Source organism: Physeter macrocephalus, chromosome 14 (assembly GCF_002837175.3).
Source record: "Physeter macrocephalus isolate SW-GA chromosome 14, ASM283717v5, whole genome shotgun sequence".
In the NCBI taxonomy this organism is placed as follows: Eukaryota; Metazoa; Chordata; class Mammalia; order Artiodactyla; family Physeteridae; genus Physeter; species Physeter macrocephalus.
In genome coordinates, this window is record NC_041227.1 from 116,108,120 (window position 1) to 116,123,355 (window position 15,236).

Sequence of the window (15,236 nt, forward strand, 5' to 3'; positions counted from 1 at the left end):
GTGGGGGAGGACACAACCTTTAAAGTTCTTAGAATAAAGTTAACTCTCTGGAAATCAGATAATGATTACAAAAAGCTTTCAGATGAAGATTAATTTAATCATCAAATTAGCCCTGAGGTGTTTTCTATAGTTTGTTCGAAACATCTTGCAGAAAATAACTGTTATTTTTCTACCTGGGCAAATTATTATCTCAAAAGGAAAACATTTGGTTAAGTGAATAGTCCTCTTTAAAGGTTCATTTATAATTGCTTTCTTTTTTTAAGTAGAAAAATCTTTTTAGATATAGCCAGTCATGGAATAATGATGAATAACTCAGTGTGGTTCTTAACATAATACAATCATATTTAAACAGACTATTTCCTTTTCCTTAGAATGTTCAGCCACTGAGTGAAATTTCAAAGGCTTAACTAAACCATCTTAATGCTTACAGTCTCTGATAAAAATTTCAAGGGAAAAAGAAGACTATTTGGAGAATAAATAAAATAGGAACTGTACTAAATTTCTGACTTTAAGCTCCCTCTGTCCAAAAAAATACGCCTATAATTAGATTCAGAGACATTTTGTCCCCCCCCCCCTTTTTTTTTCTGAAGAGTCATACATTGGTCATAACATACATACTTAGTAACTTACATTTTGGGACAGAAGGTCGTCAGCAGGCCTACCTTGGTCCAACCTAATGTCATTTTCACATCAAGTCAAATACTGTCTTTGGATTAATTAGCTGCTGATGGAGGTTTGATAGAGGGGATACTGCATGATCTTCTCATGATAAGCCTGACCTCTATATCTGGTAGATTATCCTGCTTAGTCTGTAAGCACCCTTCATCAGTGGCTGCTAAATGAAGATCGAATCGAAGAGAAACAGATTTTTTCCTTAATCGAGGGTTATCTTTAAAGAAGGAACCTTCCCATTCTTTAATAACTTCATCCACTTTCTCTGTCCTGAAATGATAAAATAAATCTTTCTATATGAAGAAGTATGGCTATAGTAAAAAACATGTAATATGTATTGTATATGAAAAATAAATCAAGAAATGTAATTTATATTTACATTTTAAATTATAATTTATAATTTACATTGTGGCATTTATTATAGTCTTTAAAAATCATATGAATAAAATTTCTAACTGATTCTATGGAATTCTCATGTTTTGGTTATATTTTTGGAAAAATGGTCAATTAAGGATAGAGTACTTCATCTGAGTTTTTGTTTATGTATATTTATTCATGTCAGGTTAAAAATCACAATATATAAAATTATGTTTGGAAACGTTCAAAGATTGCTGAGATTACTCAATTGAAGTTAATTTTTTTGGCATATGTTCACTGTTAGTCAAAATTTTTTACTTACTGAATAGTGCCATGAGCTTCAGTGCTTTCTTTCACGACATTTCCATTTAATATTGCTTGTTTGGTCACTGTTTCCACTTTTTCGTTCTCATACTTCTGTGGGACTTTTGTTGAAAAAGATATTTCATTTATAATGGCTGTGAAAATATTATTTATGAAATATTAAATTACAATGTTGAAGTACCGTTCACAATTTGTATGTCAAACTTCATTGAAATATTGCTTGTTTTTGCTACTTTAGAGTATTTATTTGTAATCCCTATAAATGGCACTTCACTTTTGAAGTTAGTTAACTTATATCAGAAACTCACCTGAAGGTAAAACAAAACCAACTCTACTTGTGGTAGGTTTTTGTTCTTTTTTCCCACCTTGGATGCAACCATAATATCTGAAATTGGGAAGAATTATAGGAGCAACATTTTATCAGCATGTAATTGAAACAAATGCTCACAAATAAGAGAATGGATAAATTGTAGCATAGTCATACAAAGGAAATACTACTTAGCAGTGAAAATTAGTGAACTAAGGGTATACTCTATCTGTAGGGAACAATCTCCCAAGTATAACATTGAGTGGGGAAAGAAAGATACATTGTAGCTAATTTTATCAAGGTTAAAAAACATGCAAAACAATTTCACATTTTGCTTAGGGATATATAATGAGGCTAATGAGACATAAGCATCAGATCTGGGAGCCAGGTTAGACTGAGGGAGGAGAATGAGATTGGTGGGGGTGTGGTTTAGGTGCTGGGGGTGGGGTTTGGGGGGGACTTCAATAACATTGTAAATGTTTCACTTCTTAAACATGGGAGTTCATTATATTTTTCTTGATACTTTGTATATTTATCTTAAATAAATTTAAGATACCTGTGTATCTTAAATATAGCATGATAAAATTTTAAAAATTGTATTAAAGGAATGTTAAAGACCACTTTATCAACATCTTGAATGATTAGGCATTAAATAAAATTTACAACCATTTTATTTCATAATTAATAAATTATATGTATATAGCTATATATATATATATTTACATAGCACTGTTGTAAGCACTTTACAATTCATTTAATCCTCAGCAATTTTGAGGTAGGCAATATTATTCCCATTTTATAGATGAGAAAACTGAGGAACAGAGAGATTCAGTAACTTTCCCAGCATCACTTAGCTAGTAAGTGGCATGTTTTTAATTCAATTTATGTTTTTCAAAGATTTAGTAAATGTCGAGACTTATTATAGGTGAAAGTAGTTTCATCCAGTTTTATAGAGGACTCAGAATTCTGAAGTAAGCAGGAATAAAGGTTTTCTTTTTATGGGAACATGGAAAATTGTACATTGTGCTGTGCTCAGAGCCATATGACCTTATAAGTGATTGCAGATTATGAAATTATGTGAATTAATAAGAATTCCTCTTTTGATACCTTTCATTACCAGGATATCTGGAAATCTTTCAAATCATGTACTCAGAACAACATTGCTTTCTGTGGTTGTACTATAATAGTAATAATAACATTATTATTATTATTATGGTTATAATAATGGTTATTATTATTTTGGTGTTTGATGTGTGTTGGGAGTGGGCCCTTGTGGGAGGGGGAATGTGGCAATGTGTGAATTTTTCAAACTTTCTTTGTGGGTGGTCCATAGAAGGCACTGACTAATTCTAAAAGGGGTGAATGGCAAGGAAAGTGAGAAAGTTAAGGAAGGTCATTTTTGTAGCGATGGAGAATTGTTTACATTTTGTTCTAGGCTTTCTGTGCCCTTTCCTGTAGCTAATGTCCCTGACTTTGGCTAGTCTGTTCATAATTTTGGGAGGCTGGAAATAGTTCTCCCACGTATTTTTTGCAGTGCCTACTAATCCTGTCGTGTGGTAGGAACTCCGTGAGCATGCCTTGGTGATGATGGGTTTTAGATTTAATTTCTCTATCTCAGTGACATAAGTGGCTCTGTATTTCTGGTCATTCACTGTATGGAATTAGGTACCTGATTTCTTCCTTTTCTAGGAGGCGGCGATAAGTTGCGATTTCTTGTTCTAGCCTCATCTTCGTGTTGAGGAGCATTTCATGCTCTTGAAGCTGCTTTTCAATGCCGCGCCTTACTTCCTGTAGCTCTTTTTCTAGTCCTTCAATCACTGCCTCTAGGTCTTGCAGCTGCATCTGGTAATGTTGTTCACTGGCGTGTAGGGAGTTTTCAAGGCCCCTTTCCTGTTTTATACAGATCTTCATCAGTGAATCAGGGAAACTAACTGTGTTTCTGAAATCTGATTTGCAATGTCTTTGTTCTATTGAGTTCTCTCCTTTCTTAAAAAGGTTGCAATAATTGTACAGCCCTTATGCAAGAGGTGTTTCCTTACAGCTTTAGGTATGACCCAAATTTTAAAAAGCTGTATTTTCTATTTACAGCTAGAGAGCTTACTTCAAAGGAATCCTGTGATAATTCTTATGGCCAAAAAAAAAAAAAAAAAATCTGCAGTGTGATTAGTTTATTATCACCCTAATTTATTTGATTTCTTAAATATTGAAAAATATAGAATATTAAATATCAAAGCCAGAGCAGACTGCTTATAAAAGGCATTTTCAGAAAGTGTTTAAATATTTTTCTATTAGAATTCTCAGTGGTATGGATAAAAGACTCCCCACTGTTACGACTTTGGATAATGACAAAGGCTCTATTCCCCTACTCTAACAATTAGAGAACCCCAGGGTGATAAGCGAGGGTTATTTCATTTTTAAAGGTGTGAATAAACCTTGAGTGAATTGATAATAGTTATTGCCATGATGGAGGCAGGGCGGTAGTTGAACTAGGTCCATGGATGGAATTCAGTGGTCTGATTTTCAGTTTCTCACTGGCCAGTAATGGACATTATTCCTTTCCTTCTCTTAATCAGATAACATCTGGGGATTCAATGGGCCAGTTGCTTTTGAGATTATTCTCACCACAGCATGGAGAGATTCAATTTCCACTTGCAGGTGATGCCACTGGCGTCGGGCTTCCTTGAGTTCTGCTTGAGCTGCCTTTAAAGCCTCTTCATCTTTGTCCATTTTTTTGCTTAGATCTTCCTCCAACTAGAAGAAAGACAACAACAACAACATCAAAAGCACTCTTGAAAATGAGACATTTAAAAGCAGTTATAGAAAAATAGTATAGGAATCTAATAGTTTTTTCTTTAAATTTTTAAATTACCAATGTGTGTTCTGCTTGGTGCTCAGTTACTAATTAATTAAATTCATGAGCGAGTCAATTGCACTCTTAGCCTCAGTTTTCTAGGATGTAAAATGAACCTCAAAATTCTTTTCCTACCGTGACAGTCTATGAAATGTAGAAAAATACATTTAATGAGAAGTAAGTTTGCAGGACCTAAGTTTGAGACCTCTGATTCTTTTTTTTTTTTTAATTTTTTGATGTGGACCATTTTTTAAAAGCTTTATTGAATTTGTTACAATATTGCTTCTGTTTTCTGTTTTGGATTTTTGGCCGCAAGGCATGTGGGATCTTAGCTCCCCAACCAGGGATTGAACCCGCACCCCCTGAACTGGAAGGCGAAGTCTTAACCACTGGACTGCCAGGGAAGTCCTGAGACCTCTGATTCTTAACTTTCTATTGTTTATGGCATCATTAAGGAAGAAAGAAAGAAAATTAGCTGCTACCCACTCCCCCATATTTTCTTGTAGGCTGCTTCATAAAAGCAGATAAACAGCTATATATCCTAAATCGATCATTTCTGGGACTGGGTATATGGACAGGATACTTTACAATAATTTACAGGATAATTTACAATACTGCTAGAAAGTATATTATGAATCATTTAGAGAGTTAAGTTATCATAGGCATTAGAGATTCTATAATAGACTTCTGTATTAAGAGAACCCATTGTTGATTTACCTTTTTTAGAAGGCATGTTAATTTTAATTTTGGATATCCAAGGTGGTAGCAGAAATGACTTCTTTAAAGACTGTTTTCTAAATGTTCTTATATTAAATAACAAGTGGATTATTTTATAGTCAGCTTTAAGTGTTCTTATGCTGATGTTGGGATTAAATGAAAGTATCTTTTGACAGAATTCTCAACATTTGGCCCCAAGTACGGTAGGAGCAATGTATGGAATTGATTGAAGTATTTTGAGGCAAAAATTAGAACTTCTTAATGTGTATATAAAAATGCATTTTAAAATGTAAAAAATTTAATTTGGTGGTACAATAGATTTTTTTTAAAAGGAAATATTGGATTAAATGAAAGTCAATAAAGTTTAGCGCAAGGTATTAGACAACAAAATTCATTCATTTCTTTTGGTTTGTTGTATCACTTATTCTTAGTGTTAAGTTGGCAGAGCCAAGCAGCAACACATATCAGAGCAACTACAAAAGAGGATGACAAGAATTTTGGAAATAGAAGAGCATAAAAATGCTGGTCTCTTGGATGTTGAGTGAGGAGCTGGCAGCTAGGCTTGTGTGGTAGCTAGATTCCGAAGATGGCTCCCAATGAATCACACCTCCCCAGATTCATGTCCTTGTTTGGTCCTCTTCCACACGGAATCTGGGATAACATGTGTCTTGTTTTAGCCAGTAGAATATAGCTGAAGTGCCAGTTCTAGGCCTAAGCCTTAGATGAGATGACCCTGATGACTTCCACTCCTATGATTTTGGGAGCTCTGGGCCAACATGTAAGAGATCTGGATACCCTGTTGGAGAGGTCATGTAGAGAGGCCAGATGGAGAGAAACAGGCCCAGTTGTCTCAGCTGAGCCAGCCTTCCAGAAATGCCCTGCCAAGGTGCCAGACACAGGAGTGAGCCACCTTGGATGTCCCAACCTAGTTTTGCCCCAAGATGACTGAAGTCCTAGCCAATGTCGTGTGCAGCAGAAGAATAGCCCCCACTGAACCCAGTCAACCCACAGCATCGTGAAAGACAATACAATTGTTTTAATCCACCAAGTTCTGGAGTGGTTTGTTATACAGCAGTAAATAACTAAAATAGCTTATGTTTATTTTGTAACAGGTAAGTAATCAGGCTTCCTTGAATTTATTCCAGTTGATTTTCTAAATTCTTTGAAAAAAAATCCCCTAGTTTTATGTTAAGAAGATGAAACAAAACTTACTGTAGTCTTGCTTTTTCACTTTATTCATTTCAGCATAATGACTTGTAAACTAAATAACTTGTATTCCTATTATTGCAAAATAAAATGTTTATTTGGCTTATAATTTTTAGAAATTGTCATCTGTTAATTGTTTTCTTCTCTTTGTAAAAGGTGAGTGAACTATTCCAACACTTCAATCAAATATCCCAGTGAATTTGCTTCATCTGTGACGCTGATAATTCTTTATGAAGACTGAAAATGTTACCCAGAAGTTAAATGTATGTTGTTACTAAAAATGAATTGCATGCAGCAATGTCCTATGATTTCCCAGCAATATTTTTTCCCTTTTGGGTATGTTCTTAAGTAAACTCTTTGCTGTGTTTGGGTGCTTGGAATAGAACTTGTACTCAGATATGATAGGTAAACTAAAAAAAAAAAAAAAAAAAAAAAAAAAAAAATCCCTGAATTTCTGAATCTTTGTTTCTAAAAGAGTTGTTTATTCATTTGTTTAGAGATGAGACCTTAATTTATTACTAAAGGTGATTGTCACTTTAAAACAAAGTAAGTCTATGAAATTAGGATTTAGCTTTTATTTAACTTGACTCTCTTTTTAAAAAATACTTAAATATTGCATGCTTAGTATTAGAAATAAACATTTCTCATCTTTTAGTACAAAAGCAAAAACCTGTAATTGAAGTAGAAAGTCATTTTCGATTTGGCAATTTTGATTGTCCCAATTTATATCATTGTTTCTGAATGCCATGTTCACATACTCAGATGATTTCTATTTATAACAATCTGGTATAAAATTGAACTCATTAAAAAAATGATAGAAACCTTTTAGAAATATTTTACTTAGTTTTATCTTGCAAAGTGTGGAAGCTAATAAATCTAACTATAAAGCTTGTCATTTTAAAGATGTTATTTATATTATCTCTATAAATAACTCCATAATAGCTTCGAAGGGTATCTGAAATGTTCCTTCCTGTAGGAGGTCTAAAAGAGATTAGAGTGCACCATTTTATTGTATGTTGATTCCATGTTTTGTTAATGATAGTAACCTCATGATTTATATAAAAATCAAATGTATCAATCAACATTCATTTAATGGTTATTTAACAGTAATAATCACAGCCTTTCCCCCTGTAGCCCAGTCACTTTGCAGTAAAACCTAAATTCCTTCCCCAGTATATGCTGCATTGAAAAGGAAATACTGTACCTCAGAGAGGCCGGGACAGGAATTGGATAGACATGGATTGTCTCCTTATCCTGGAAGATGCCTGTCTGTATGAAATCATTACCTGGATCCTTGTTGAGAGCACGGTCTCTATCTGATTTCTGGTGAGGAGCTTTTCATAGTTTGCCCTGATCTCATTGAGTAGCTGGGACAGCTCCATTCTTTTCCCATCCTCCACCTTGGCTATCAGAACCTTATCGATAGGATGAGTCTCTGCCGCAGAACCTGCTCTGTCTGCATCGCGCGCAGAGACAGCTCCATGGAGCCTTAAAGATACAGAGCTCCTTTTTTTCCCCGGAAGCCACGGATATCCCGGGTTTCTAATCAATTATGCAAATATTTGATAAACCCTTTTCTCCTGTTGTTGTTGATCTAGTAGACGTGTCAGGCTCTCTGTAAAGTAACAGAAAAATAAAAACAGTCTCAGTATTCTTGAATTGGTTCTCTAAAACTGAGCCCATTTGGGGGGGAAAGTTAATTTAGCTTGTGGAAAGGAAACGGGGCATAACATAAAGAAAATTGTATTTTGTTTTCCCAAGATATTGCATGGAAATAAATCTAGGCTCAAAACATGGTAACTAAGCTTTCCTTTTATGGCTTTCCTCACCATTCGGATAATTTACACAGAAATGCTGTGGGAGGGCATTAGAATATGTTGTAAACCTTGAATATTCTGACAGTTATTGGAAAAAGCTACCATCAGATTCAGCTGACAGTTGTCATCAGCCGCAGGACTGACTGACAGTATTTCTCTTAAATACATGCTGCGTGGCTCATGGTGGGCTGCTGGTCTGACGGCAGGCTTTGACATATTGTGGTGAATTCCTGAAGATACATTACAGATGAAGCTATGGCTGTAAATAAGTGCTAACAGAGTATGAGAGCTGACAGTTAACATTTCCAACGTTTTAATAAGGTTGAAGAAATACAATCAGATGGTCCCTGAGCAGGATGTGTTCATTGAGGTAAGATGTATTGTGGGGTTACTCCTTCATGAGTAAACAGAGTTAATGACAGCTCCTACTTGTAAATATAACATTTGTGCAGCTCTTCTAACTTTAAAAAGCACCTTTACAGCTGTCATTCCATTCAGTAGTCACAATCCCTGTCATTTTGTAACCTGTAAAGATGACAAGCCTGAGGTAGAAGGGGTTAGGGCATCTTTCCCAAGGACGTATGGTGATGTAATGGCATCCTTGGCACTGGAACTTTGACTCCTTGGCTGTATTCCAAATATTGTCCCATCTGCCCCTGCATTATGTCTCTCCCCACCTAAATTCCTTGTTTAGCCTGGCAAGCTGGCTGTGTGACTCAAAATATTTTTGAGATACTGTTGTTATTTGTAGAGTGGCTTGGCTGAAAGTGTATCTGGAGTGTAGTTCAGGAAATAATCAATCTTTGGCTCTAGGGCTCACAGGGCCTCTGAATGTGTATCATGCTCTTTTAATTTCTGAATTAACTCACTACTGGCCAGTCCAATCTGTGCTGGGCATTCCCACAGTCGCCTCCAAAGAAAGCTGGCTGACCAGAGCCCCTGCTGAGAGGCGAGTTTCCAGGTCATTCTTGTACTCTGTTTCATTTGACCCACGCCTCCTCCACCCTCCCCACTGGTCACAATGGATTGGCCTGGGCTGGACACTTGACCGAAGGATAAACAATCTGTAGGTCAGAGACTTATGAGGTAGCCTGACCCAAAAGCTCTGAATGAAGAGCATCACTTATGATTATTTAGGACAAACTGATTCTCTTTTTTTGGTAAGTGCAACTGAGAAATAGGAAGAGAATCAGGCATTGATAGTGGGAGGAGAATCAGGAAAGAATTAAACTCTTGTTGCTTTATCTAGCTCCTGTTGATCTCTGCCTAAAATACAGAGAGCTGAACTAGATTCCCTGGAGGGCAGGCCTGGCAATCTGCATCTGAAACAAGCCTCTCGGGCATGTCTACCCTATAGCAGTGCTTTCGATAGAAATAGAATGCAAGCCACAAATGCAAACCACATGTGTAATTTAAACTTTCTAGTTGTCATATCAAAAGATAGAAACAAGTGAAATGAATTTTAATATGATATTTTATATATCTGAGATATATCATGTCATCAGTATAAATTTGTGTTTTTTTTGGCCACGCCGCACAGCTTGCGGAATCTTAGTTCCCCCACCAGGGATTGAACCCGGGCCCCAGCAGTGAAAGCGCTGAGTCCTAACCACTGGACTGCTAGGGAATTCCCTCCATATAAATTATTAATGAGATATTTTACATCCTTTATTTTTGATACTGTCTTTGAAATCCAGTGTGTATTTTTATGCCCATCTCAATTTGGATGAGCCACGTTTAAAGTGCTCAGTAGCCATGGGACTAGTGGCTACTGTGTTAAACACTGCAACTCTAATATTTGGGCCCTGCTGGCCCACACAAATGAGAGTTCCATGTCTGGAACATTCCACATGAGTACTAGATTAAAGGAAATAGCGCCAGATTTTTTTTTTTTTTAATGAGGGGAGAGGGAGGAGGAGTATTTAGAAAGATATTCTACAAGCATGTGAGTAATGAAGTTAATTAATTCAAGATCTCAAATGTCACTTTTCAAGGAAAAATACTGCTAATTTACTTTAAAAAATACTGTCCTTTATTAAAGAAATCAGTAATAATATCCATTAAAGGCTGTGGCATAAATAAAACTGCAGGATCCATGCAATTCTCAGTGCATTAGCTATAGTTACACACTGTTCTTTATGCTTCAGAAATCATAACAGAGTGCAAATAAGCAGGGACCCCCACACTTCTTATAGGGATCATCTTGAACCCACTCTAGTTATTAGAAAAGTAAATCATTTGAAAATGTATTTTATTAATAGAAACAAATTAATTATAACATACCTCACAATGGCCAAAATGCTGTGGTTGAGAACACAAGCTCTAGGGACATTCATGAGAGGGAGCCCCCAGACCCTTTGGAGTTAGAATTCAAGACTGAAGGCCATTCATTCATTCATTCAGTTATCAGATGGCTACTGTTTGCACAGAGGTGTGTTGGGTGCAGACAAATTGCTAAAAGAGTTCTGAAGAGGAGAGGTGACCTTTTGGGGCATATTGTGGGGGGAAGAGATGGAGAATCATTGCTGGTTTATGAAACGAGGAGTCACGTGGTCAGATTTTTTTGTTTGTTTGTTTGTTTGTTTTTTGTGGTATGCGGGCCTCCCTCTGCTGTGGCCTCTCCCGTTGCGGAGCACAGGCTCCGGACGCGCAGGCTCAGCGGCCATGGCTCACGGGCCCAGCCGCTCCGCGGCATGTGGGATCCTCCCAGACCGGGTCAGATTAATTGGGGAGTAGTGCAGAGAATTTCAGAGTAAGGACACCAATTAGAGAACCAGTGTTTACGAAAAGAAACAGGAGACGTAAAGCTATTTTTGAAGTTCTGGCTGGACGATCATTGGAAACTGGGTTTGAGTAATGCCATGGGCATAGAGGAAAGGGGAGCATGCATGAAATCAGTGAGTTTTAGCAAAAGTGGCAACTGATTATGAAGGGAAGAGGAGGGGAGGGCAGAGATGATACAGGGTCACACTCTCTGCGACTAGAACGTGGGTGGTTCCATGATCAGAAACAGGAAGAGGGAGGGTAATTAGATTAAATTCAATCTAGACCCTTTAAAGGGAAAAGATCTGGGGTCAAGCCTCTGCCTGCCAATTACTAGCAAGGTGTGCTGATGCTCTTTGAACTTCACTTTCCTCATTTGTAAAATGAGACTAATGATACACTCCTCATACTATTACTCCTACGAGCATAGGTAGGTACCATTATCATCATCCTCATTTTATAGGTGAAGATACTGAAGTCCAATAAAGTGCAGAGCCAAGATCCAAAGCCAGGCAGTCTGACTCCAGAGCCTACTCTTTCCAGCATAACTGCTAGGTAACTAACTTCTTAGTAATCAGAAGTAAAACACTGAGCACATAATAGAGGCCCTGCAATCCTTGTTACTTAGAGTGAGCGCTTGTTAGAAAGCAGACTCTCAGGCCCCGCCCCAGACCTACTAGGTCGGAATCTGCATTTTAAGAAGATCTCTAGGTGATTTGTGTGCACACTAAAGTGTGCGAAGGACCACTTTAAATCACTGCTTCTCAGACTTGCCGCACAAGGAACTCATCTGGGGAACTTTAAAAGCTACTGATGGCCGCGTCTCCCTCCCAGAGATTCTGATTTAATCAACACAGGATGTTGCTTGGGCGTCCTTTTCCTCCTTGCCCCGCCCCTCTTGGCCCCGCCCCATCCAGGTCCCGCCCCGCAGCCCCCATCAGAGTTTTAAACATTCCCCAGGTGGGTCTAATGTGCAGCAAAGTTTGAGAATTACTGTTACAAATGTTAGGCTTTCTTCTGCTCTCTTCCCTCTATGCTTCACCCAGAAGAAATGGGCTGTTAGTACACGTGTCTGAAATAAGGCTCCTGAAGTTAAACATTGGCAAGTCCCAGTTTTTGCCATAGTTGGTGCAAATCTGAGTCCATAGATTCAGATAGACAGGACAGATACATTGCTGTATTTTTCTATAACTAATTAGTCTTTGTCTTGAGCTCCCATGCTGTACAGGATATGTAATTAAATTTCATCAATTGGGCTTCCCGCCTTTTCTCCAAAACGTTGCATCTAAGTTTGGGGGAAATTCTGCAGTTGTGCCTATGGGGTCCCATATCATCTTTGATGTCATCTGTCCAAGTCTGGGTTCACTGAGTCAGTCTCTGTTCTTCCCACTTGTCCCATTTGCATTGTTGGGGAAAACATTAACAACAAAATCTCCCTACCCAGAAATTCTCTCCACAAAGGTAGTAGAGAAAGAAAACACTTTTGCTATTGGATAAGCATTACATTAGAATGTGATGCGCATCCTGGGAATCACTAGGAGGTGCAAAGACAGAGGGAGATCTTCCCCTTCTAGAGCCCATTACGTCCCAGTTCTCAAGAGAAACCATAACTAGTCCTCCTGTAAGAGGACTTGACAGCACCATTTGTCACAGACAGTTCATCTGGTAACTTTACCTGGTAATTGGGGTCACCATCTGTGTTCACTAACAGCCTTCACATGAAGGAAAATTACACTTCTTGTAATAGGAAGTAGTTTTGGAGAGAGGCTCCTACCTTCCCACAGAAACTGGGAGACGGGGTGCTATTTTCCTTGGATGTCTACATTCCAAAGTATGGTTCCCAGGTCCCTGAGAAAGATATTCCTAGGTTGTAAAGCTGGCCAAAGGCTTGTTTCACTTTTAAGTTCACTTACATTTCAAAGAGACAGAGAAAGAATTTACATTTAAAAGGTTTCTAAAGTAAATGCTCTAAGAAAAGGAAGTGTGTGTGTGTGTGTGTGTGTGTGTGTGTGTGTGTGTGTGTGTCTTACCTTATTTCAACAGGGAGGATTTAGCCTCTTAGTTTGAATTTGTATTTGCCCTTACAGCCTCCAGCTTCTCGCTTCCATACTTCCCTGCTTGAGGGCTTAAGAACCATTCTGCTGCTTCAGTGTGCCGCTGGCATGGAAATATCAGGTAGGTGGTTTGTGGCTCCATCTGCCTAGACACACTGATCAACCATAACCTATTTGGATCTTGTCCCTTTCCTGGGGCCACAATCTAAGAAGCAGTGTGCCTTGCTCTTAAGCCATCAGGTCCCCAAACTTACTTCGCGTTTTGCTGCTTTGCAGCGGCTCTGACTCAGAAGCGGGACCCGGGGCTCCTCTCTTGGGAACCCACCCCTGCCCCTGTCTCTTCACTCCTCCTTCCTCCCCTCTTCTTTCAGTCCAGGGGAAGCTCTTCTATTCTTGAAGGTTCTATTCTAGAACATAAGCCCCAAGACCTGTCTATCATGTTCATGGCTCTCTCATCACTTTCTAGCTTTGTGCTGGCCCTGAGATGGGAGACAATAAATATGTGTAGAATGAATGATGCTTCTCCTAAAAGTTTTGTTTGGACTCTGAGTGCTCTTCCTTCTAAGACCAAGGATTTTGCTTCACTCTCCCCTGAGGCGATGAACACAGAGTCACGTATTTGCTTGAAGGATGTGGGAGTGGCAGTGATGAACTACCAGGAGACAGACAAGTAGTTCAAAACCATTACACTCCCCACGTTTTTAGTGTTTATAAAGCCAAGCAAGTCAGACACATACCCATCCTTCATCTTGATGGATTTTTACTGAGTGATATGTTGGGGTTTTGGCATTAACCTTTGGGGGAAATAGCATCTCTTCTAACCTGTTTGTACTTAAGATTGGATTTTTGCTTTAAAAAAGAAAAAATATTTGAAAGGAAAATAATAGATTAATATATTTTTATGTAATGCACTTGCACACATATGTATGTACTATTTATTTATTTATTTATTTAATTTTTAGCTGTGTTGGGTCTTTGTTGCTGCACGTGGCTTTCTCTAGTTGTGGTGAACAGGGGCTACTTTTCGTTGAGGTGCACGGGCTTCTCATTGCGGTGGCTTCTCTTGTTCCGGAGCACGATGTCTAGGCATGCAGGCTTCAGTAGTTGCGGCATGCGGGCTCAGTAGTTGTGGCACATGGGCTTAGTGGCTCCGTGGCATGTGGGATCTTCCCAGACCAGCGCTCGAACCTGTGTCCCCTGCATTGGCAGGCGGATTCTCAACCACTGTGCCAACAGGGAAGTCCCTGTATGTCCTTGTAATGTAATGCACTTGGGCACCCATTCAAGTACCTAATTTTGTTGTATATGAGGGTCCCGAATCCTAATCCATTTAGTGTTTTGCCTGTCTTACCCATAAATGTTGTGATCAGGTTTTATTCTAAGAAGTGTACCAGAGGGATTTCTCTGGTGGCGCAGTGGTTAAGAATCCTCCTGCCAATGCAGGCGACACAGGTTAGAGCCCTGGTACGGGAAGATCCTACATGCAGCAGAGCAACCCGCGACACACAACTACTGAAGCCTGCATGCCTAGAGCCCATGATCCGCAACAAGAGAAGCCACTGCAGAGAAGCCGGCACTCCACAACGAAGAGTAGCCCCCGCTCCCCGCAACTAGAGAAAGCCCTCTCACAGCAACGAGGATCCAACGCAGCCAAAAAAAAAAAAAAGTGTACCAGATAGAACTGATGGTGACACAAGTTTCTATCAAGTGGATTTCTCCTCCAGGCATTTGTAAATACAAATCTCTTTTCTTTAGACAGACATATCAGTCTAACTGATCTTTTAATTTGGGGGATAATCTCATAGAGCCTGGGTATTATTTTGCTTATTAAGTGTAATTTCTTTAGCAGCTTAAATATTGTGAATTTCTTTTTAAATCAATCACGCCATTTAATAGGATTATAGATGCATAATTCATCAGCAAATAAAGATGTATTTTTTTGTACTTTAAAAAAATTGTTGTAAGTGACAGGCCTTTACTTTGCTCGTTTGTCCCCTTTTTGTTATATTGCTGATTTTTCTCACAGGAACATGCCTTCACACGATCTGGTTTAATCTTGTGTTTCATGCATCAATTAAGAATATAATTAGGGCTTCCCTGGTGGCGCAGTGGTTGCGCGTCCGCCTGCCGATGCAGGGGAACCGGGTTCGCGCCCCGGTCCGGGAGGA

The 15,236-nt window shown here is 38.6% G+C and overlaps 1 protein-coding gene and 1 long non-coding RNA gene across 2 annotated transcripts in view; one reads left to right on the plus strand and one right to left on the minus strand.

Moving 5' to 3' along the window:
• The window catches only part of LOC102979234 (uncharacterized), a 37,336-nt gene that overhangs the window by 6,003 nt on the left and 16,097 nt on the right, over positions 1–15,236 (plus strand). The window contains exons 2-3 of the long non-coding RNA XR_008619413.1: positions 6,591–6,697; positions 13,102–13,189. This is a non-coding gene — a long non-coding RNA (uncharacterized lncRNA). The remainder of the gene's footprint in view (positions 1–6,590; positions 6,698–13,101; positions 13,190–15,236) is intronic.
• KRT222 (keratin 222) lies at positions 714–7,816 on the minus strand. The gene is made up of 6 exons (XM_007112491.1): positions 7,721–7,816; positions 4,283–4,411; positions 3,330–3,550; positions 1,662–1,738; positions 1,352–1,487; positions 714–942 (listed from the first exon to the last, which is right to left on the minus strand). The coding sequence occupies exons 1-6, from the start codon at positions 7,814–7,816 to the stop codon at positions 714–716; spliced, it is 888 nt and encodes a 295-aa protein (XP_007112553.1).

Excerpts from the sequence above, each read along its gene's own strand:
- KRT222 (XM_007112491.1), bottom strand. The coding sequence starts at position 7,816 with ATGGAGCTGTCCCAGCTACTCAATGAGATCAGGGCAAACTATGAAAAG. Across the intron at positions 4,412-7,720 it reads TGCTCTCAACAAGGATCCAG|TTGGAGGAAGATCTAAGCAA; the intron begins GTAATGATTTCA and ends TCTTTCTTCTAG. Across the intron at positions 3,551-4,282 it reads TTGAATCTCTCCATGCTGTG|GAAAGGGGCCTTGAAAACTC; the intron begins GTGAGAATAATC and ends TGTATAAAACAG.